The sequence below is a fragment of the Pinus tabuliformis genome, chromosome 3_2 (genome assembly GCF_031772625.1).
Source record: "Pinus tabuliformis cultivar Carrire ecotype Pingquan chromosome 3_2, CPIR1, whole genome shotgun sequence".
NCBI classification, from domain to species: domain Eukaryota; kingdom Viridiplantae; phylum Streptophyta; class Pinopsida; order Pinales; family Pinaceae; genus Pinus; species Pinus tabuliformis.
In genome coordinates this window covers 289,855,653-289,879,838 of record NC_142302.1, presented here as the reverse complement: position 1 = coordinate 289,879,838, position 24,186 = coordinate 289,855,653, and the positions used below count along the sequence as shown (strand labels likewise).

Below are 24,186 nucleotides of genomic sequence, written 5' to 3'. Positions count from 1 at the left end.
TTTCCATAAGGCTTGAAGATAGGGAGTCTCCAATATAATTTTGATCTTCAACATCTGTCGCAATCTAGTACCACTTGATCCTGTTGTTCAAGGATTAACTTGTCTTTACAACTTCTTAAGTGTCTTCTAGCATCATCTCCTTCTTCTTCTCCTCTATCATCATATTGTCATGTCAAGATATAGTAACTGCAACTCGAAATCACTCATGACTAGACGACATGAGTCTAAAAAATCTCCTAGCCTAACTTGCTTCATGAAAATCACTCACTCGGTTGGAACTGGGTACTGGACAAAGAGGGAGCATCAAGGATTGCTTAATGTGTATCTCTAGAGGATAAGAGTGAGGGAATGAGGCTTGTAAATGTGCAATGGACAACACTCGAGGCCTAGGCAAGCAGACTACATAATTGAGGGTGATAGTGATGTAGGCTTGCCCACTATGACTATGTAATGCATAATTCAGGAGACAGAGAGTCCAGTAGATTACACAATTACGTAATTTAGGGAGCAAGGAGGAACGATCTAGGCTGGGATTGCACAATATGGATAAAGAGACTGATATAGAGCCTTGATTGTGTAGTTACAAAGGTCAAGAGGCTAGGATTGTGCACTATGATTAGGCAATGTGTAGTCCTTGGAGGCAGGAATTGTGCATTACACAGTTCTAAATGACAAGGATGCATGTTTGAGGCTTGCTACTACACAATGCATAGTTTCAAAGGAAGAGATGAAACCAAGGTAGGACTTGATCATGATTGCACATTCAAAACAATCGACAACACCACATTAGACACTGAGCATGGTCCCCTTATTGTGATGACAAGACAACATTCTCCTCAAAGTGAAATACTTGAGATACAATTTGTGACGACGATAATAACACTAGTGCGAGAGTGCATGAAACATTTGGGATAATTATAATACATATATATGTGATAAATAGGACGCAGCAACACCAAATTGGCCTCTTGAAATGAACCATAACTATGCTTTTGCGATGTGCAATACCTCCCATGCCAAAATATGACACTTTAGTTTTTTTCACAAAGGGACTAGAAAAATAGAGGATATACATAGGATAACACTTACTACTAGAAACGACAGCTTACAAGATCAAAGTACACTCTGAAATTTAGATGTGAACTAGAATTTTGGAGGGGGTTGTAGCAATGAAAACAAGAGCTATATATTAGACCTTATGACCCTCTAGATGTCAAGCATATCGTACTGGAGCATATGCTATTATACTCCTTTCAGTATGGAGGAGAATATCAAAATATGGTATGGAGGAGAATATCAAAATATGGTATGGATAGTTCAAATTTACCATGGTTACACATAAGGGAAGTGATTTCGAGTGGTTTACTATATAGGAATATTAGGGTACCATGAATGGATAATAATGATTAAGTATATAACATCTAGTGTCCTCGTATGATGGGTAAATTTTCGTCAGATAAAGGTCATATAAAATTGTTGGAAATGCATGTTAGTTAATAGGAAAATGTACTAGGGTGCTAGGATGATAGTTGTTCGAATTATTGAGGTCATGGCACATGGTCATAAGTGCTTGATTATTTTAAGCCTAGAGCTAAAGGATATTTGAAAACAAGTATTTATACCATCTTCCTATCACTTGGTCATAGCAAGTGGTTGGTGTTTTAGGAATTAGGGTTGAGTAGTTATGAAAAGTTAGCATCTAGGTATTTTGGATATTTATTCCTTCCTTGGTATTTGAATTTTGGGTGTCAAATTGCCTAATATCATAGCTTTCTCCCATGGCTTTTGGGAATACCATGGTATTATCCTCGTAAGGGGATCCAAGGCACACCATCCACACAAATTAGAATTCTATAAGGTGTCATCTCATATCTAGATACTTAAATATAAATAACTTGATCTGCGAAGGTGTAATCGAGTTTGAGTGAATTGAAGGTTGCATGGTCAGACAACAACAATATCAAACACACAAAAGAAGAGGCACAATTTGAAATCTATGGAGTTGAGTATGAATTCTAAAGAATATGTGTAGCTTGTCTATGGAAATTGTCCAAATGGAGTGTCAAAGTGCATAATGATTTCCTTTGTATCCATCAAGGGGGCTTCACTCGGGCGTGCATTCATATTGGGGGATATATTTTGAGGAAAAAAAAGACATAATATATTAAGCATATAATAGGGGGTAAAGGGTTTTTATATTGGAATGAATAAAAAATGTATCTCCAAGTTAATGAAACAATATAAAGTGGTATACAAAAATGTTAATGAGAAAATGGATACCTACAATATGTAGTGAAAGTAGGGGTTTTTAAAATGGAAAGGTGTATTGGGTTCGTATGGGTAGGGGTTAAATAATGTGAGGTTTGAAGGTATTTTCCAATATCTAGTCAAATGAGGGGTATTGTTTAGTATGCCATGAACACACTTGATATGTCATAGGTTCATTGAGTGAAGCCCCAGTGGTATCCATAAGGGATTTAAGTTTCTATTTTTTTTCTAAAATATGAAATAATGTTTTTTTCAATTGATTAGGATGAGGATCATCCATAGTTAAGTAAACAACATATTTTTAACCTGAAGAGAATGAGGCTATGTGTTGAAGTGAAAATGAGTGTTGCTACAATCCATTTCATTAACTTTGTTCTTTAATTGAGATAAAGTAAAATTTAAGTCATCACTTTCCTCATGAGTCAAGGACGATCCTTAAGTATATTTAATTGGTGGAGTAGCCTTCCTTAGAGACATGTTGTAAAATCATAAAAGCCCTCCTCTTTATCATGATTTTCAGTACCCAAGAAAAATGGATCATCTAATCAACACTTAGGTCGCTAAGAAGTTATGTCAATTAGGTCACTAGGAAGGGATCATCTAATCCACCTTTTCCAAAATACTGTCATTAATTTCATTAACTTTCTTCTCTAATTAGGAAAAGATAAATTTTAAGCCTTCACTTTCTTTGTGAGTCCATGATGAGCCTTGAAGAGTTTTAATTTGTGTAATAGATTTTTTTTGGAGGCATGCTAAATAATATCAATAGCACTCCCTTTTAGCACAACCTTCAATAAAAAAAATAAAATGGATCTTATAATCAAAAGCTAGGTCAAGTGTAAGTTAAGTACCCTTAAAACCTTAATTTGGGGAATATTTGAAGGACTAAACTTTTTCTTCATATATATCTAAGGTTTGAGCTCTCTTGAATCTAAAACTTTGATCCACAATACTCTTAGACATCATTTCTAAAATTCCACAAGCATAACCCAAATTTGATTTGCCAAGTAAATGTTATGGCGACTTTCCCAAAACTTGTTGTTTATTAGCCTCTTCCCATGAGGGAAAGTGTAAAGCATGTGAGATGTCCAATTCTTCAAATATTATTTAAAAATTTCTATTTGAGATAGTACTATATATCTTGTAAGATCCATAAATATTTCATAGCTTAAAACATAAGTTATAACAACAATACAAAGCTATCTTTTTTCAAGTAGATTTCAAGATCCCTCATAAACCCTAAGTTGCACAATATATAACTCCAAAAGTATAACAAATCATTATATGAAACTTGAACTAGATTTCATATGAACTTTACCCTCAATACAATCGAAATTTGGCCATCTTAAATCTCCAAGAGGGAAGCTATAGTGAAATTTCCAAACTCAAGTGTTTGAAACCAATTTCAAGAGTATTCAAGAACTCTGATTTCTTTAGAGCATATCTCCAAAAGTATATCAAACCAAGATCTCAAATTTAAATGAGATGTTAACTATGATTTCTCTTCAACATGTTTCATGCTTCATCATTTGAAACTTACAAGGAGGAAAGTTATAGAAAAAATGTCAAACTTACTTTCTTGAGAGTGACTCAAGGAACATTCATAAACCCTAACTTCCAAAATATTTCCAAAGATATGGCTAACCAACTAGATCTAAAATAGGATGTTCCCCAAGATTTCCCCTCAATATTCCTCAATTTTCCCCATCTAAAATGGCCCATAAAAAAATTATAACAAAAATGCTAGGATGACCTATTTGAAGCAACAAAATAACACTATCATGAACTATGATACCAAATACTATGAATCATGCACTTTAAAAATGACAATAAACCAATAAATATAATAGTCTTCAAGAAAAAAAATATAATAAATTAAGACTAAAAAAAATTCTAACTTACTTAATTCAATATTTTAAATATGCTAAATAATTATATAATTATCCTAAAATTTATATAAAACTTAACCTAACAATGCACGATCTTAATTATAAATATAATAACAAATATAAAACCATTACTAGTTTATAAAACTTAACCTAAGACTGCACAATCTTAATTATAAATATAATAATAAATAGAAAACCATTACCAGTTTCATTATAATGAGCCATTTAATATGACCCAAAAAAAATTATTGATGAGAGACCCATTATTCACTATTCATGCTTACGCATTGTAAACTAGACGAATATAATAACATACTTTACTAAATTACAATATTTAAGAGTTAGTTTTTGTGTCGTACTCCATCACCTCCTACGCAAAGATAAGTGAATCGGAATGCGTGAATATTAGCTTGTTCTTCATGAGCTATTTGTTGCGGAATTTTAGGTGGTTCTTTATGGGTTATTTGTTTGTTACATTTAGGTGTGGTATTATGGTTCCGTTTATGGATGTTTTGTTTAGCATGGTTTTCCTTTTAATATTAATAAGTTAAGTTTTTGTACACGGTTTGAATTTGTAGTCTGCAGTTTGGTTTGGTTATGTTATGAATGTGTTGTAAAAAATTATTGTGAACTTGATAATAAACTAAGTTATTAAGCTTTACATTACAGGTCTCTTTGATCCTAATGTCACACCAGAGTTTCTGGGCAAAGAAATTGTCAAATGTGTTGAGCTCGCAAAAGAGGGACTCCATGGAGTTCTTTTGGTACTGTCCCTTAAAAATCGATTTTCTACAGAAGAAGCCAGCACTTTAGAGACATTGCAGGCGTTGTTTGGTGATAAAATTATCAATTACATGGTCGTTACCTTTACCGGTGGTGATGAGTTGGAAGCCAACGAACAGTCATTGGAAGACTACTTGCGTGACAGCCCACCTACGCTTCGGGTTCGTTTTTTCACCTAGAAATTTTCTTTTCTTTTCTAAAATCTTCATGAAAAAAGGATTCAACTCTTCAAATAGTTTTTGTACGTATTGTTCACAAATAACAATTAAATGACTTCTTTCACGACCATTGTCTTCAAGAAAACTGAAAGATTTCATTTCAATAGAGCCTTTCATCTTTTTTTTTTTCAGTAGGAAAAAATCGGCATATATATATTGAGATATGGATCATGTTACATATAAGACCGTAGTCTTAGAGTATATGGATACATAGCTCCGATATTGCGCCTGTAGTAGAGCCTTTCATCTTATACATTAGTAATGCACAGGAAAGCATTTGGAGTGAAAACAATCTTTATTTTTCCTTCCATTCCATTCCATTCCGTTCTTCTTAGTTTTCAACTGATTAATCTTGTACTGAACATTTTTTTTAAACTCTGATTCTTTCCTAATTATTTATACATTAGATTGTTAATATTATTTTTTCTATTTCAATTAAATTAATTTTATTTATAAGAGCCATTATTTTCAAGAAAACTGAAAGATTTCATTTCAATACAGCCTTTCATCTTATACATTAGTAATGCACAGAAAAACGTTTAGAGTGAAACAATCTTTATTTTTCTTTGGCACCTCAAATTGACCGCCCAAGTTTAAAGAGCCAATATCGATTTCCTTCCATTCCGATCTTAGTTGGTTTTCAACTGGGTTAATCTTGTACTGAACATATTTCCTTAAACTCTGGTTTTAGTTGCCTTGAGCCACCCACGCTGCTCTATGTCTTTAACCTTAATTACAGCCTCATGTATTTAGCATTTTAAGAGGTAAACTCTTTTTATTGGTATAATTATTTATACATTATTATAGGGTTAACATTATATTATTTTTTTATTTTATTTTAATTCTAATGAAAATAATTTTATTTATTGAAATATTTTATTTATGAATCACATTTAATTTTTTTATTTATTATTAATACTTTCAAATTTTACATATTAATTTTATATTAAAAATTAAATTAATTACATATTTATGTTGTTATAGGTTTTTTGTTTTTTTTTGCAAAATCCTATTAATATGCAAAATTACATTAATAATCTATCTATGTTAGAGGCATATCCATACATTATATTATATTGTTAACATTATTTTTTTCTATTTCAACTTTAATTAAATTAATTTTATTTATAAAATATTTTATTTATGAATCACTTTAAATTTTTTTATTTATTATTAATATTTTTTAAATTTTATATATTAATTTTATATTAAAAATTGAATTAATTACATAGCTCCATATTATATTATTATCAATTTTCTTTTTTTTAACAAAATCAGATTAATATGCAAAATCACATTAATAATCTATGTTAGACTCTTCTAAAATCATCAATTGTAATTCATCATCAAGTGTTATTCATTATAAAATCTCATCTAAAAATAAAGTTAAAAAATATAGAAATGAAATAAAATCTCAAAAGTCAAGATTAATACTAACATTTGCAATGGAATAAAAAAACATTTTAATATGACTTCTAACAACAAATTAATTAATAAAACATTCCAAAGAAATTAAAGAATTCTAATAATATAAAATTAAATAATAAAAAAATAAAATAATAAAATAAGGAAATTAAGATCAATATTTTATATATATAAATATAAATTAAAAATTAAGAAAGAGTACAAATGAGATTAGGAAACAATATTCTAATATAAAAAGAATTAGAGAAAGAGAAAATTATTTATATATACAATATTCTAATATAAAAAGAATTAGAGAAAGAGAAAATTATTTATATATATATATATATAAGAGACACTGGAAAAAGGAGGGGTAGTATATTTAATACCTCTCACTAGTTTGTAGCCTTACAGAAAGGATATTGGTTGATGAAGTATGGCGTGGCCATCCAGGGCCGAGCCCAGAGTCCTTAATATCGGTCAGAGTCATTCATATCGGGAAGGAGAATATTTTTTTATTTACTTTTTATTACAATTACTTGGCATATTATGGGTTGATTGTAAGGCCTAGCCATAAATTTAAATGTTTAAAGTTTATTTTAAATCTTATTAATAAGTTGGATATGGCACCCAAAGAAATTAAGGGGAAAACACATTAAGTGAAAGTTTCAATTCATGGCCACAGGCACTCCCATACTTAGAGATAAATCATCTCAGTTGGGAAAAGAATCACATAGGGTATGAGGAAAAACTGAGGCATTTGAGAAGGGAGACTGGAAAAAGAATTTGATTCCTCAAACAAAATGTTGTCAAGGAAAGGAGGAAAGACACTACCAGATAAGGTATTTAGGGCTGGTTGGCCACTGGAATCCCTAAATCACACTTGGAGTCTATGATATCCCTTTTGGTCCAAGAAGCCTTACTATAGACATTGTGAGGTCCCTCTCAACTACAATTATGAAAATGGAAACTGGCAGAGGGGGAGAAATGGTAGTCTATGATATCCCTTTTGGTCCAAAAAGCCTTACCACAGACATTGTGAGGTCCCTCTCAACTACAATTATGAAAATGGAAACTGGCAGAGGGGGAGAAATGGTAGTGATACCATTCTTGTTGGATGGGAGAAATGATCTCAGTCCTCTGTAAATCTCCTAAATGGTAGTGGATACCATTCTTGTTGGATGGGAGAAATGATCTCAGTCTTCTGTAAATCTCCTCTTAGTCTAAACCTTAGCATATAAGTATTTGATTGGTTGATTTCGACAAATAAACTTTTCCCTGTAAATTTCAGTGATATAGATATCTCTGCAAAGTTTCTGTTATGAGTTAGAGTAATGATTGGTCGTACTGGAATAGTATAACTTACGTGAAAGGAATTCTGTGATTTGATAGAATTGTTAGGGATAGGTTTGATATGGAAGATGTGAACTGTTGCTGTGCTATAGAATGAAGATTATATGTTAAATAATTCTCGATAATCATATGTGGTTAGTATTGAACAGGTTAGTTCCAAATTTAATGGACACAAGCCGATTACTTGAAACAATCCTTGTTTTCTATAATATATATAAGCCTATGCATTGGGAAGGGTGAATGAAAGATCCCGGAAATAGACCACGTCCTGCTTAACCACTGAATATTGGTAATAAAAATAACTAATAAGAAATGGGTAGAATGACCCAACTTTCAATGAATCGATAAACACTGAAATAATCAATACAACAAGTAAGAAGTGCAACAAGAAAGTAGCATTTAAGGTGTACTTAAAGTAATTGTATACAGAGAATAATTAAAATAGTGATATATATGACAACAAAACCCCGTAGTTACGAGCCACATAATCTACTGGTAATAGCAATTTTAATTCAAGAAAAGACCACAAACATGTAACATCATTGTGGGCTAAGGTGCAGGTGCAAACTTTTGGAGACATTAAAAACTTCTGCCATTAATAGTGCCAAACGCTAGGACCTAGGGTTAAGAAGATGTAAAAAACCAGATATCTAATTGGAAGACAATAATGAACAATACATTTATACAATAGATCACGACATGGCTGAAAACATAATTCTTTCAACATTGGAATTATATACGGAACAAACTATCACTAAAATTAAATTAGCAATGGCACCCAGAGGTGCAAAAGAACGTTTATAAGAAGAGTGGGTAATATGGAAGACAAGTTTAAGAAAACATATTTCAAAAGAGGAGCAAAGGAACATTTCTAAGAGGAGTGGGTCTATAACAAGAGTGGGAAACATGTTTCAAAAGAGGTGCAAAGGAACATTTATAAGAGGAGTGGGTCTATAACAAGAGTGGGAAACATGTTTCAAAAGAGGTGCAAAGGAACATTTATAAGAGGAGTGGGTCTATAACAAGAGTGGGTAATGTGGAAAAAAGGAACATCTATAAGAGGAGTGGGTATATAACAAGAGTGGGTAATGTGGAAGACAAGTTTAAGAAAACATATTTCAAAAGAGGTGCAAAGGAACCTCTTTAAGAGGAGCGGGTAATGTGTAAGACAATGTTTAAGAAAACATGTTTCAAAATATAATGGGTGTGTATATTTTTTCTGGATACTAGGAGCCCTCAATGTGGAAAAAATTGGTTAAGAAAACATATTTAATGGGTTTGTATATTTTTTTGTACTTTAAGTAGTTAAGCTCGAAGGAAATACAACTGAAATACATAGCCACTATAGTGATATAGGGAATAAAAAGAATGTAGTTAATGTTGAAAAGTGTCATTTATATTGATTTTCCATGAACATCACCCTTCTAAGAGATGCAAATCATTATTTTGTTTTTATATGAAAGTGTTTTAAAGTTGAAAATTTGAATTGTTTTGGAAAATATTTGGTATAAATGTAATAATATAGATCTAATTTCCATGGGTGTGAAGAATATTTTTTCAAGGATGATAATTAGATTAATTTTGCAATTGGCAATGTAGTTTGGAAAATGTTTGGTAAAGTTATCCTTTATAAATAATAAAAATTGCCATTTTTTTTCAATGAGTGTCATATTTACTTGGTTTACAAGTGCATAAGCACATATTGTATCAATGTGTTAAGTAGCACTAGTGGTTGGTTGTTCCCACTCATTTTTTTTTTTTGTAGAGGAGACAGGTTCAATGTGGAAGTTGTAATTGTTTATCTAATTAGTTGGGTATTTCTATAAGTTAGAGTATATGATTGTTTCTGCCTTTTTTGTGATTGATGTTGTTTGTGCTTTTGATGGAAGTGGCAATAGGTAGAATCCTTTAGAGTGGGAAAGGGTTCATTTTGATATGTTCATGCAACTTGTATTACAAGAACAATTATAATTGTTATTGAAAGGCACCCATTTTTTGAACTAAAACAGTAAAAGAAAAAGGAAATTAATGTTATTTAGCTTCCAAATAGATAAGTAAATATGTATTGTTTGCTATTTGTGGTAGCATTGTAGGAGTCTGTTTTGGAAGTGTATTTAGCAGTTTTGTTAGATGTATTGTAGTGTGCACTGTCTTATTATGTATGGTTGAAATGCTAAAAGATAGTTTGCATGTTGTGTATAGCATTTATTTGTTTGTAAAGTTTGGAAGCCTGAGAAGATAAAAAAGGGAGGAAAGCAAGGGGAAAAAAGGAAATAGTGAAAAGAAACCAATGGGAATGTAAGCAAAAAGAGGTGTGTTTATAAGACAGTGACAAGTAAGAAAAGTGCTGCAAATAAACAAATTTGTGGTATCCATGAAAGCAAAAACATCCTAGTGATGGGGGATAGGAAATGTTTGTATTTGGACAACAAGGAGTTGTGTGTCCCCCATTTGAAGAAAACAAAGGACATAAATATAAGCTAGTGTGTGGCATCTCCAACACTATTTGAGATTCAGAGTTGAGACACCTTCTAGATACTCTGAGAGGAGACACCTGTTTACATCCCTTTAGTGTTTATGGATGAGGACATGCATTAAATTCTTAATCCTTCGAAGACATACATTAAAGTCTTAATCCTTGGAAGTAGTTGGAGAGTAGGCTGGAGAGGGTAAAGCGACAAATTTGGCTAGAGTGGGAACCACTACTGTATATCCAAAAGAGTAGCCTCTTGTTCATGTATTTCTTGGCAAAATTGTAAGAGGTGGGAAGGAGCTTGTATATCCATTTTCCTGTTCAAGAAGGAGATAAGGTTATAAGTAAACATATATAAATAAATAATTGAAAACATAAAATATATATAGCATTAGCATGCAACAACCACAACACAATAGCAATAGAGAAGGGAAAAAATAAACTTGAATGTGAGTTTTGTTTTTTTTAAAAGAGATCTGAAAATGCATCCCTAAGTTAAGCTACATTGCATAGAATGTCTTAAAGGAGGTGGCTGCAGAGATTTAGAGGAAAGGTACATTTCTTCTCTTTTTCTACATATCACTTAAGGATTGTCTTGCATAAGTGAGTAGCATGAGAAAAGGATTGTCTTGCATAATTAAGTAGCGTGAGAAAGAAAAAGCAAGAGAGATTTTAAGGTCGTTCAATGATCTAATTCTAGATATGGGTGTAGATATGGTTGTGAATGTTAGGCCTTGCTGATGGATGTCAGCAATGTAGATTGTGGCTTTCTCAAAGGTCATTCCTTGTGATTTGTGGATTGTTAGGGCCCATTCCATGCTAAGGGGTATTTGTATGGGATAGCCCCTTGTTACTAGGGAATTGGCACATAATTTGGATGCGAAATGTCTAATGGTGGACCTTTGTAGTGAATGAAATCAACAAACTCTAGATATGGTTGTGAATGTTAGGCCTTGGTGATCGATGTCAACAATGTGGATTGAGGGTCATACCTTGTGATTTGTGGATTGTTCGGGCCCATTCCATGGGAAGGGGCATTTGTGTTAAATAACCCCTTGTTATTGGGGGATTGGCACATAATTTGGATGTGAAATGTCTAATGGTGGACCTTTGTAGTGAATGAAATCAACAACAACAAATGCTCGGAGTTCTCGGGGCTAACAAGGAGATGCATAGGAGATAGCAACAACTTTGCCAAGTGACCCATTAACAAGGCCTACTTCAACCCACAAATTGAGTGTTAGGATGACTTGTAGAAGTACTTTTGTGGAAAGTTATTCATCCTCTTGTGTGGCAGATGGCATTTGTTTCATTTGTTGGGTAGAGCAATGCACACTTGACATGTTCATTTTTTTTAGCATGGCTTTATTGTGGAGAGCTACCGATGCATTAGTTGCATAAAGGTGCACATCATTTTTGAAGGTTTGTTGCTCATAGGGTGGAAGTTTGGATTTTGTGCGTGCCATGATAAGTTGCCAATCATCTAGTGGGGGGGTTGCATTGCGAATATTGAAAAGGAGTTGTCAAAATGAAATCTGAGTAGCCCATGTGCCTTATTGGCGAAAAATTGTTGAAAGTGTTACAATTGTATCAAAACTCCGCTAAAGAGGATTGCCACAAGATGTGCCCACATACATTGGTGTATCTTTGACACGAGGAAACTCATCAAGGTCACCTACAACAATTATTGGATGGGAATGCTTCTCGCAAACGGTCATCAATTTGAGCAAGCATTTTAGGGCCATTGAAGCTCTTATCATCATTGAGAATGTACTTCACGTGTTGAAGTTGTCCTTGAAGGTTTAGTAGGGATTGACCTTCAAGAGGTTGCATAGAGGATAAAGGGATGTGAAGGCCAGAGTGTATTGTAAGTGCATTTATGTGGAATGGTGGAACATTGCTTGTAGCAAGTAAGAGTAAAGGGCTAGCTCTATTGCGAGAGGGAGAAAGGAAAGCATTTTTGAGGCATTCAATCATGAAATATTTGTGGGTTCCAGTAGTGCCTTGTATAAGCATGTTTAGCGGTGGTTCGGAGGCATTGCGAGTAAAGTGGAAAAAATGATATTGAAAACCATGTGTTAGCTTGGTGACAAGGAGGAAAGGGAATGTGTAGTTGGAGAGGGGATTTGGCATAGTTGTGTGGAAGAGCGTTTGAATTCTATGATAAAAATGGTTGTCTCTTGTAAGTTTGAAGGGATAGTGGAATGAGCCCAATTATGGTTTGGATGGAAGTCACAGTGGCTAAGCAGTTCTAGCTCATGAGAGAGAATATTGTTATTTGGGTGGAATTGGGAAAGGAATTGCCATTCATCCATGTCCATGGTGCATTGGGGGTCTGTTTCAATAAGAGAGTAGTTGGGAGAGGTGGGGATGGGTAGGTCAGCAAGTGCATGATGCACATGCCATGCATGGTATGTGTGTTTGACCTCTTCCTAATGTGTGACAATTGCCTCGTCATTTGTGCCAATATCATCTCACAATTTATGGAAAGGGAAGGATAAGACAAGTTCACTCCAACAAAAGTGGACATATAATTCTGAATCTCTAGATGGAATAGAGATATAGTGAGGAATGACACGTATGACCATGGAAGGGGAGACGTGTTTCCACTGTGATGTCTTGCAACAGGAGGAAAATGAAAATGACCAAGAATGCACAACTTCAATAAGAGACAATGATTCAAGTGAGGGAGGTCTTTGCATGTATGAAGTGATGAAGGGTGTTGTTGAAAGATGGCCATGCAAAATTTTCTCTTTACATTAAGGGAGACAAAAGAGTGGCTGCATTTTTTTAGTGGGAATTTTTGGAGCATGTGGCATGTTTCTTGTGCACAAATGTCCCTGTTAGCAATGAGTATGATGAAGAGTTTGCAAATGATAGTGAGAGTCGGGGTGTTGAGGGGAGAACTCATGGCAAGGTGGGCAAGCATTTGGTGGTAGCTTTGTGATTTAGACTAGCTTTTGTTGCATATTTCGTTATGTAGTTCAAAATGACATGGAGAGAAATTATAGTCTGTAAGTGAATGTTGGCTCTCCAAATCACACGCATGTGAGGGTTGTGGACATTAAGCTTGTCATCATTTCTAGTAGGATAATATGTTTTATGACCAAAAGTATTGATGTCCATCGAAAAGGAACCACACAATTCCCAAGGGACTCCATAGCGACATGATGTGGAATTGTTCATTTTGTGAAGGAAGGTAGAGAAATGGAAGTTTGTGTGCCTTTCGACATAGTTAACAAGCTCCTTGTAGTCTTGTTGTTCATTGGAAGAGAGAATTTCAGGTGTTGCAAGGAGGCAGGGATCATGAATCGATGCTCGATGGATTCCAGAATGTCTTTGATGGAGGGGCCGAGGATCCCAAGCAGTAATGTATGAATCCAAAAAAAAAAATAGCAACAAAAACACTCTCTTCGTAAATCCAGTTGAGGTGATCCATTGTTGGTGAACTTGCTAACCATAGGAAGCCATGTAGATGTGCAGATCCTCTATGTTTCCATTCATACCTATGGGGAAGGAAAAGAAAACAAGTAAGAGGTTTTCATGAAAGAAATTGTACATAAAGGATAGAAGAAAAACAAGGGTAGTTTCAAACCTGTACCAAAAATCCTTTACAAGGAACCCTTTTAGTAGGACCTCTTCTAATAAGATTGTGAATCTGCATTGGACGTATAGAGATGCACGATGTGGGTTTCCAACAATGTTTTAGATTCTCCATCAAGATTGTTCATGCACATTGGATGGAGGTTTAGAAGGTGTGGCCATATGCAAGTCATGCCATTTTGTATTAGCTACACTTAATGTGAAGAAGAAGGTAGGGCTACCTTGTGGAACGATCATGTCACTAAGTTCCCCTCTTGCCTTGGTCCAAAAAGCTTGGCTCCCTCGGAGGGAAGAGCCAAAATGGATAATTTGGTTTGGAATGGTTGAGTGGTGAAGTTGTTGAAGGTGATGACGAAGGTCTACAAAGGTGGTTGGTAAATTATTTGCCAGGTCTCTTTTAATGAAGAGAGATGCAATTTCCTTTCTTCGATGGTGCATTATAAGGTTGTACAAGTAATAGAAAAACCTAGGGTGTTGACCAAAACGGTTATCATGGTAGCGCATTAGATGCAAAGTGTAATATTTCATATCAACTTTTACAATTCTTGGTTGGTTAATCATGGTAGACCCAGTGGGGAAGAGGGTGGGGAAGGTCATAGAGAGGCCCTTAGTGTTGTATTCATTAATTGGATAAAGACCAATAATGGGCCATTGAAGTGAATGGGTGGGTGTGGAATTGGAAGATTCTATGTAGGCAAGTATTTCATCAATCTCAGTATGGGAATTTGGAAGAGTTGAAACAAAGGAGGATGGATGAAGGTCAGAAGGGCATGTATGGTGGTGTTGAGGAGTGGGGGTTTCAGCTAAGGGTTGGTAGGGAGAATGAGAGTTAGTGGTGACATGGTGCAGAAGGGTGGTGACATATGTAGTGAAAACAAGTAAGGTAGAAAGCCCAGTTGGGTCAATCTGAACGTCAATGTAGTATGGATCATTTGCTAGTTTGAATTCCAATGTTGCCATGATGTGAGATCTATTGACAAAGAACTTAGAAGATGTGTGGCGAGAGGTTCTTTTGTTGACAACAAGGATATCTATTTCTAAGAGAACATAGGGAAGGGAGGTGACAATGTTAGTGATATTGTGAGGGAAGCTAATAGTATGGCCAGAATTTTTGTATTGTCCCCCACGTGCATGGGTAACTTGAAGAACTGGGTTGACATGAGTAATTAGTATCTCTTCAAACTAAATAACGTAGGAGAGGACTGTGGGTAGTTTGCCTAGGTCCATGCTGTTTGAAGATGAGAAACGATGAACAGTTTGTTCGGAGGCACAACGGAAGTAGGTAACAAAGCCGTTTCATTTTTTTGTTTTCATGGAAGGGTAAGATTCATTACAAGTAGAATATTTTCATGGGGGTGAGGGTATCAATTCGTGCATGAAATCAGTGATGTGCTTGTTGGAGATGGTTGTTGTGGAATTTTTTGGGATTTGAAAAGCAAGCAACATGGGGACTTTTTGAACAGGGAAAGCGGGAAGCGAAGGAACTTCAAGGGCACGAACATGTGGGTCGGTATCAGGAAATGGAAATGGGAGCAGAGGAGAAGGGGAGGATGGAAGGGGAGGGAGAGGAAGGGGGGAAGGTATGGAATTTTGAGATGTGGTGATGCAAGGTGGTAGAATAGATCGATGAGCGTTGTAGAGAACCCGATGACTCTTATTGATTTTGTCCCTGTAAAGTGCGTAGTGTCATTGTTGATGTGGTTGTCGTACATACGACACCAGAGTGGATGGCATAGCTAATCAAGAAAGAAGAGTGTTTTCAAAGTTAGTAGTAGAAGTTGAATTTGAAGCAAAGGCAAGTATATCATGCATGTAAAAGGGAAAGTAGTTTATGGAGAAAATAATGTGTTGTTGTGATACAAGTAGAGGTATTATATTTTTTGTGGAATTTGAAAAATATATAGAAAAAAATGATAAAGTTTAATGGACATGTGACTACAAACATGTATATTTGCAAGCAATTAAGCAATATGCACGATGAACAAAGTGAGGAACAATACATGTCATGTGCTAATTTGAGAGAGGATGTATTTTTTTGTTATTTGGATGTTGTTTGCTTTTTTTTAGGTTTTTTGATGAATGAAAAGGAAGGTAGCCAAAATTTTGTGCAAGCTATGTAGGAACGTGGAAAGAAATGGGTGGCTTTTAGGAGGGGATCATTTTATTGTGTTTTTGTGTATAAATCCAAAGTTTTTTCTTGTGATTATGTGGGCAATGCATAGTAGCATTCAATGGGTGCGTTAATTTTTGTTTAAGGAGTTACCATTACATGACAAGAGGTGGTGAGTATGAAACTAAGGCGAAATACAAATTTGAGAGAACTATTTTTTTGTGTTTGTTTTTGTTATGTTGGTTCCTTCCAATAGTGAATAGTGGGATGTTCAAATGATTGGTAATTTTATTAGAATGGAATCAATGGATATCGTGATGCATAGTTGGTTTGGATTAAAGGAAGATAAGTTTTGGATGCCACCATAGTTTTAATCAATAGTAGTATATGTTATCCATATTGAAAAGTTACATTTTAATTTGTGTATTGAAGGCATGTTTGTTTGGTATTTTTTGTAGTTTAGATGAAGAGATTACCAAGGGTAGAAAATGAAAATGAGCGAGTGCCCATGTAGTTACAAGTAATAAGTGAACATCGATATATTCATGAGGAGCAGTGCAAGTGAGCGAGCACCCATACAGTTGTGAGGAACAAGTAAACGTGATGAAGTAGCAATATACTTATGAGCAAGAAATATAAGATTAGCAAGTAATGTTGTAGGGGAGGTGCAAAACTAAGAGTATATATAGAAGTTTGGACATAAGGGTTTTAACAAGGTATGCAGGTGTGTGCGAGGGATGGAGGAAATGATGCGACTGCAAGGGGGGAAAGGAGTTGAAAATAGTGAAGGGGAGTGGCATAGGGGGGAACACATTTGCAAGGTTGAAGTTGGCCATAAATGGAGAATGGGGGGGGGGATTTGGAGCACATGGGTGTATAGTGAAAGGGTGTGTAAAAAAGGAACATGGAGCAAAACAAAAGAGGGGGAAATGTCATGTTTATAGTTGGTGGGAAACCGTCCTCGAAGGGGAAGTAGTCTGTTGAATGTTGCACAAAACAAGAGTGGACGTGGAGGCAAATGGGAGCTCCTCAGAGCACATGAGGGTTGGAAGGAGGTGCTCAATATCATTGAAAGTGTCAATTTTTAAGGCCAATGTTAAGAGTAAATTTCTGATCTTTCACTTTGTTGGATATTTCCCTCATAGTTTCCGACTCACTTGACAGGAGGCAAAGGTCCTTTGTAGACATTCCCAAAAGTTCTGTTGTGGCATCATCAAAAGCAACAACATTGTGTAGGTGGTGAGTGTAGTCATGCAATTCAAGTTGGATCACATAACAGTAGTCACATTCTCAAAAGGAGCCCTCACATTTTGTACAATAGTAGGTGTTGTCGTTTTGGCGGGAAGCTTTTTTCCTACATTTCACCTCGTAAACATTAAGGGAACATACAAGAAAGTAGAAATATTCCATGTTGATAGACGTAGTTGTAGTACGAAGTGAAACCAACAGATTTTTTTTGGTGCAATCCATTGCAGTTTGTTCAGCTATTGTTTTTGTTTTGATGGGTCTGTTGGGTGTGCCTGTATACCTCCAACTAAGTAAGGGTGAGGATGAGTTGATGGCTATTTCCTGGAACCATTGTACGAGTTGGCATGTTTCATCAATATCTAGATTGATAGTGAGGTAGGTGGTGGGGAAGGCCAACACTTTGACCATTAAACTCGATGACACAATCCCCCTTGATTGCAAGGACTGTAGTGGTTCACACCATATAGAGGTTGGACAATTTGTGGCTCTCGGCATAGCAGTGTGTGCCGCAGAGGGTAACATCGATGTTGCAACCACATGTGTCATGAAGAAATATAGTTTTTTTTGGATTCTTGAAGCCATCACATCTGCATATGATGGAGGTAGGGGAAGTTGAGTTGACAACACCAATAACATCAACAATTGACTTGAATGATGAAAGTTTGATGTATCATCATGTATGGAGGGAGACACATTCGATGTGGAGAAGAGAAGGATTTCAAAAGGTTGGTTAAAAATATTGTAGGTAGGGTTTGGAACCTTTATGGTGCCATTTGAAACGGTGTATATCTCGTCGATTTGAACGAGAGAATGAAGGGAGGTTTCCAAGTCATTGAAGGCAAACATGTGGTTCACATCACCATCATGGTCAATAAGGTCAAAGTTGAGTGATTTCCCAAAGTCGTGCCATGTGTTGTATTTACGCAAGGGTTTTTTGTGAGCACCCTGCGTTGGATGGACCAAAATTTGTGTGATAGGGTGAGGGCCTTGAAAGGTAACAGGTTTGCAATTGTAGGGGAATTGGCTGGAATGTTTGGAGTTTGGGTGTCTACAAGGGGGTTCGACTATAAGATTTATGTAGTAGAGGAGGACAAGCTCGCATTTAGTGTTTTTTCGATGGACAGAACGAGGGGGGTTGGCTCACCGAAAAAAGTTGTTGCAGGTTAGAGGATTTCAAGTTTGAGGACACGTAGTGACATGAAAATAGGAAGAAAGAAAAATGTGAGTTAAGAGGGGAAAACAAACATCAATATATCAATTGAAAGTGAAAAAAACATGAAAGGAGAGGGAGAGGAGCAGGGGGGGTTTCAAACTCATAAAGACCGATGAATGAATGTGCATGAGCCTTTTCTGAGCACAATGGAGCCGAGTTGCAAGGTTCCAGCTTGCACAAGTGCATTGTGGGAGGAAAGTAGCAAGAACTCATGTTTGTGCATCCCGTCAAAAATATATAGGTGGAAACAGGGGGTTGCAGACCTAGCGAGGCATATATGTTTGAGGGTGACAACCTAGAGGACTGGTTGTTGTTTGGTGCAAACAACAATGAAAGTGCATTATTAGTTAAGGTTGTCTCTGTTGTGAAGTGGCTTTGATGTTTGAAGAGAGGAGCTAGAGGTAAAATTCACTTGTAAGTGTATAAGGACAAAGTTAATATGCATGGTAAAATGAAGGAGAAGGCTATAATGTTTACTGTGTAAGCAACGAAGGGAGGGAAAAAGAAAGGGAAAGGAGTGTAAGATATAAAAACACGGGGGGAAGAAGACGCGTGAAAGTGACCGGAACAACAGTAATGAAGAGATTGCATTTTTTTTTGTGCAATTTGATTGTGCCAAAGTAAAATTTTCCATGATTAAGAAATCAGGTGAAGGGAAAAAAATGCCTATCATGGAATCAATTTCTTTTAAGAAATGGATTAAAATGTTACATGATGACACTACAAGTCCTACATTAAGGAAGACATGAAAATGTTTTCAAAAAGTTAATTCAGGTATGAAAATGTCTAAAAAACCATGTTGAGTGCGATCCAACCAGAAAGATGAAGCATTACAAATATCATTGTTGGATAAAAAAATCATTGAACAAAAGAAATTTGATTGTTGTCAATATAATAGAAGATAGATATCACAGTTGGGTACAGTTTAAGTCTAGATTATGACAACCTCCTTATGTAGAAGGCAAGAAGTTTTGAAGGAGAAATCGAAAATAAGGAATTGGATTAGCTAAGCTTATGATGAAGTAATGAATGACAACGCTGAATCCTATGTAAGAAAGGGGAAGAGATAAAGTTTTCTATTTGAAACTAGCCAAGTGTTTAATATGACCAAAGAGATTAGTGGGCAGACTATTAGATACTAGTCTATTAATTACAGTGTTCAAATTTCACAACAAGTGGTGGCCATAAGATTAGAAATGAGGTCTCCTCATGGAAAGTGCTCCAACTTCCGATTCAAACAGTGGGGCATGGACTATAGACAATAAATTTACTGTGATGACAAGAAGAAACAAAATTAAAGTAGAATAAATTTATAAAATAGTTTCTGAAAGAAAATTTGTGATACTTTTATCAAGTCGATGAAAAATATACATTGAGGAAATAATTCCACTTCCACTCACAACAATGTATTCAAGAAATATTTCCACTTCAACTCACATATAATTTGACATTCATAAAAAGATAGATAATTTGTCCACTATTCATTGCAAAACAATCACTACAAAACATCCCTCCCTCCATGCACGATGAAAATTGTAATAGGAAGCATGATTAAATAATAAAATTTCAAGCAAATGCAAATTTCAGGAAAATCTCTTATTGCATTCAAAATGGTTTGGCTCATGGATAAATTAAGTCTAAAGTAAAAGAGTGTAAACCAAACCATATTGGGAAATAGCATTGTGATAAGACATGTACATGATTTATCCAAAGACTAAGAACAAGGAGGTTAGTAGCAATAGCTGGATGTGTGTCATATTCTACTAGGTAGACCATGGCAGTATGACCGGAAAGTTGTTCATGATGGGAAGACAAACTGTTACAAGTTTGTTAAGGATGGGATTAAGCATACGCTAGTGCCCATCAAGGAAGAGGAAACAATAGAAACTAGTGGAACAAAAGTGCTATTGGTGGGTGGAAAACAATTTTTAAAGCAGATTGAAGATGACAAAGTGAAATATGCTATTGTGAGGAGACCAAGAATAGTGTTGTTGCACACAAAAATTTCTGATTTACTTGCAAAAATCCCGGAAATGTTGCAGGAATTTAGCGACATTGTGGTGGATGATCTACCAAATAAATTGCCTCCAAAGCGAAGTATCAGTCATCACATAGATTTCATCCTTGGAGCTAGTTTAGCGAATAAAGCTGCTTACCGGATGAGCCCCAAAGACAATGAGGAGATTAAGAAATAGGTATAAGAGTTGCTAGATAAGGGACTGATACAAGAGAGCTTGAGCCCATGTGTAGTTCCGACAATGCTTGCTCTGAAGAAAGGAGGTGAATGGCAGATGTGAACAGATTCGCGAGCAATAAACAATATTATGATCAGGTACAAGTTTCCATTGCCACGAATGGACGATATGATGGACTGTCTGAGCGGGGCAACATATTTTTCAAAGATAGATTTTAAGAGTGGATACCACTAGATTAGAATTCGGGAAGGGGATGAATGGAAAACAACTTTCAAGACTAATGAAGGGTTGTATGAATGGCTAGTGATGCCATTTGGGTTAAGTAATGCACCTAGTACTTTTATGCACCCGATGAACGAAATGTTGAAGGAGTTCATTGGGAAATTTGTGATTATGTATCTTGACGATATACTGAATTTCAGCAAAACCAGGAAGGAGCATTTTCGACACGTTCGATATATTCTGGAGAAATTGCAGCGAAACAAGTTGCTGATAATCAACTTTCTTTTAGAAGGAGTTGGTTTATTTGGGTTTTGTGATTGCAGAGAATGAGCTGAAAATGGACCCAGAAAAAGTTGCAACTATACTTAGCTGGCCATCCCCTAAGAGTCTATTCGAAGTTCGAAGTTTTCATGGGTTGGCAAGTTTTTATCGTAAGTTTATAAGGGACTTTAGTGGAATCTGCGCACCTATGTTGGATACAATCAAGAAGGCAAGTCAACCTTTTTAGTGGATTGAAGCTGTGGAAAAGAGCTTCCAGATATTGAAAAAGAAGATCACTGAGAGGCCAATTTTGAGGCTACCTAACTTCAACAAACTTTTTCAAGTTCATTGTGATGCCAGTGGTACAGCCATTGGGGCCGTACTTAGCGAGGAAGACAAACCTGTTGCTTATTTTAGTGAAAATTTGAATGAAAGCAGGCAGAGGTACTTGTATTACGACAAGGAGCTTTATGATGTTGTCCAAGCATTGAAGCATTGGAGACACTATTTGCTGGGTAATGAGTTTGTTTTTTTTTTCTGATAATTCTGCCTTACAGTGTATTGTGTAGCAGCACAAGCTGAACCACAAGCTGAACCACAAGCATGCAAAGTGGGTTGAATACTTGTAGAGTTACACGTTTGTGTTGAAACATATTAGTGGACAGGCCAACAAGGTAGCAGATGCGTTGAGCAGGAGTGTTTTTCTCTTGTAGGAGAGCACGATACAAGTGCTGGGTTTTGAACACCTGAAAGACTTGTATCAGATGGATGCGGATTTTAAGGAGGCTTACGAAGCCTGCCAAAACCGTTTGATGAGGAATAATAGTCCATGGTTGGACTATAACCTACAGGGGAAGATGTTGTTTAAGGGAGGACAACTGTGTATTCCCGACTGTTCGATGAGGGAGAAAATCGTACAGGAGAAACACAGTGGAGGTCTTGCTAGACATTTCGGCATTGATAAGACCTTAGATCAGCTCAGTTACTTTTATTATTGGACAAGGATGTGAAGGGATGTGCAGCGATTTGTAACCAGGTGTAAAGTGTGTCAATTGGAAAAAGGACACAATCAAAATACGGGACTCTACACACCACTGCCTATTCTAGGTAGATCGTGGGACTCAGTCAGCTTGGACTTTGTCTTGGGTTTGCCAAGAACACAGCATGGTCATGACTCTATGATGGTGTTAGTGGACCGATTCTCAAAAATGACACATTTCATTCCTTGCAGGAAAACCAGTGATGCCACGCACGTAACACACTTGTTTTTCACTGAGATTGTTAGGTTGCATGGCTTGCCTAAGTCCATTGTCTCTGATAGGGATGTGAAATTCACATGACATTTCTGGCACACCTTGTGGAAGAAGCTAGACACATAGTTGAACTTCAGCTCTGCTTATCACCCACAGACGGATGGACAAATGGAGGTGGTGAACAGAAGTTTAGGAAACCTTTTAAGGAGTCTAGTGGGAGAAAATTCATGTATGTGGGATGGTGTACTTGCTCAAGCAGAATTCGCTTACAATGATTCACCAAATCGAAGCACAGGAAGCAGTCGTTTTCAGATTGTGTACGAAATGCATCCCCAAGGAGTGCATGAATTGCGGGATTGGGGACAGCTAGAAAAAAGAAGTGCTGATGGGGAAGGCTTTGCAAGAGCAATTAACGACCTACATGAGTAGGTGAAGATGAAATTATAGGACAACAGTCAGAGGTACAAACAGAAAGCTGATTCAAAATGACGTGAGGTACAATTTAATGTGGGGGATCAGATCCTAGCACATTTGTGCAAGGAACGGTTTCCTAGGGGTGAATATAATAAGCTGAAATTCAAAAAAATTGGACCTTGTAAGATTTTGTGCAAATGCCTATGAACTGCAATTGCCTCCAGGTATAGGAATATTGCCCATTTTTAATGTGGCAGATTTATTCCCATACACTGCCAATTTGGAAGAGGACAGTTCGACACAGCCAAAGCGGGACACCCAGGAGGAGAGTAGTTCATGGATGAGACAAATGCCTTTAGCTCAGCCATTCGAAATTGAGGGAATCCTCGACACACAAGTGGCCAGGCGGACACGGAAGGAGTACCTACAATACCTCGTCAAGTGGAAGAACCGCCTATAGAGGACAATTCATGGCTTGATGCGAGGCAGATACAACATGCAGGGTATTCCATCGAGGAGCTCATGGATCGGAGGCATGACTTTTTGTTACCCCGGGAGCCTGATGCAGGAGCATCTAACCAGGGGTGAACAAGAGGGAGTGTTTGTCTCACAAGTGAACAGGTTCACATGTTTGGGACACGACAACAAGTTCTATTTTAGTTTTCTGTTAAGATGTTTTTTTTAAAGAAAAAAGGAAAACAAAAACTCTGTTATTTTTAATTAATTTTAGAATTTAGGAAAATAGGAAATTAATAGTTACTCATGGTAACTACCTGTAATTGTTGACAGTTGTAAAAACTGTTCAACAAATCATACAAAAGAGAAGAACAAAACATTGTAAAGGTGGATTTCCATCATAGTAGAAGAGTAAAAGAAAACATACAAGCACCTTTCGAAATCATCTGAATCCAATTTACAACTAGATAAATTCTTTTCTATTCCAAGATGTATTGAGTGCATTTCCAAACAGAAACAAGTATTGGCAAATTAAAATCTTTTAGCAGACATCAAAACTATTAGAGACAACAAGACTGAGAGCATGGAAGTGTTGTTGCAGTCACATGAAGAGAATAACCATCGGAGAGCCAACAAGCCTCATAAACAACTACCTACAATTCTGAAGAGTATCAAGCGTACAACAAAGTAAACAAGCAGAGGGTTTCATAATAAGCATCACCAGATTACCAACACGAAGACAACATCAATGACCAGGTACCACATGAATTAACATACCATTCTTTTCATTGCGAATATAGGTTGAAAGATAAATTACAGAAGT

General features: G+C 36.0%; 1 protein-coding gene across 1 annotated transcript in view; it reads left to right on the top strand.

Moving 5' to 3' along the window:
* LOC149180744 (immune-associated nucleotide-binding protein 1-like) overlaps positions 1–24,186 on the top strand; it is a 226,444-nt gene that overhangs the window by 118,786 nt on the left and 83,472 nt on the right. Inside the window, exon 2 of the mRNA XM_089416262.1 lies at positions 4,827–5,101. Within this exon, the coding sequence (XP_089272388.1) occupies positions 4,827–5,101 (275 nt within the window). The remainder of the gene's footprint in view (positions 1–4,826; positions 5,102–24,186) is intronic.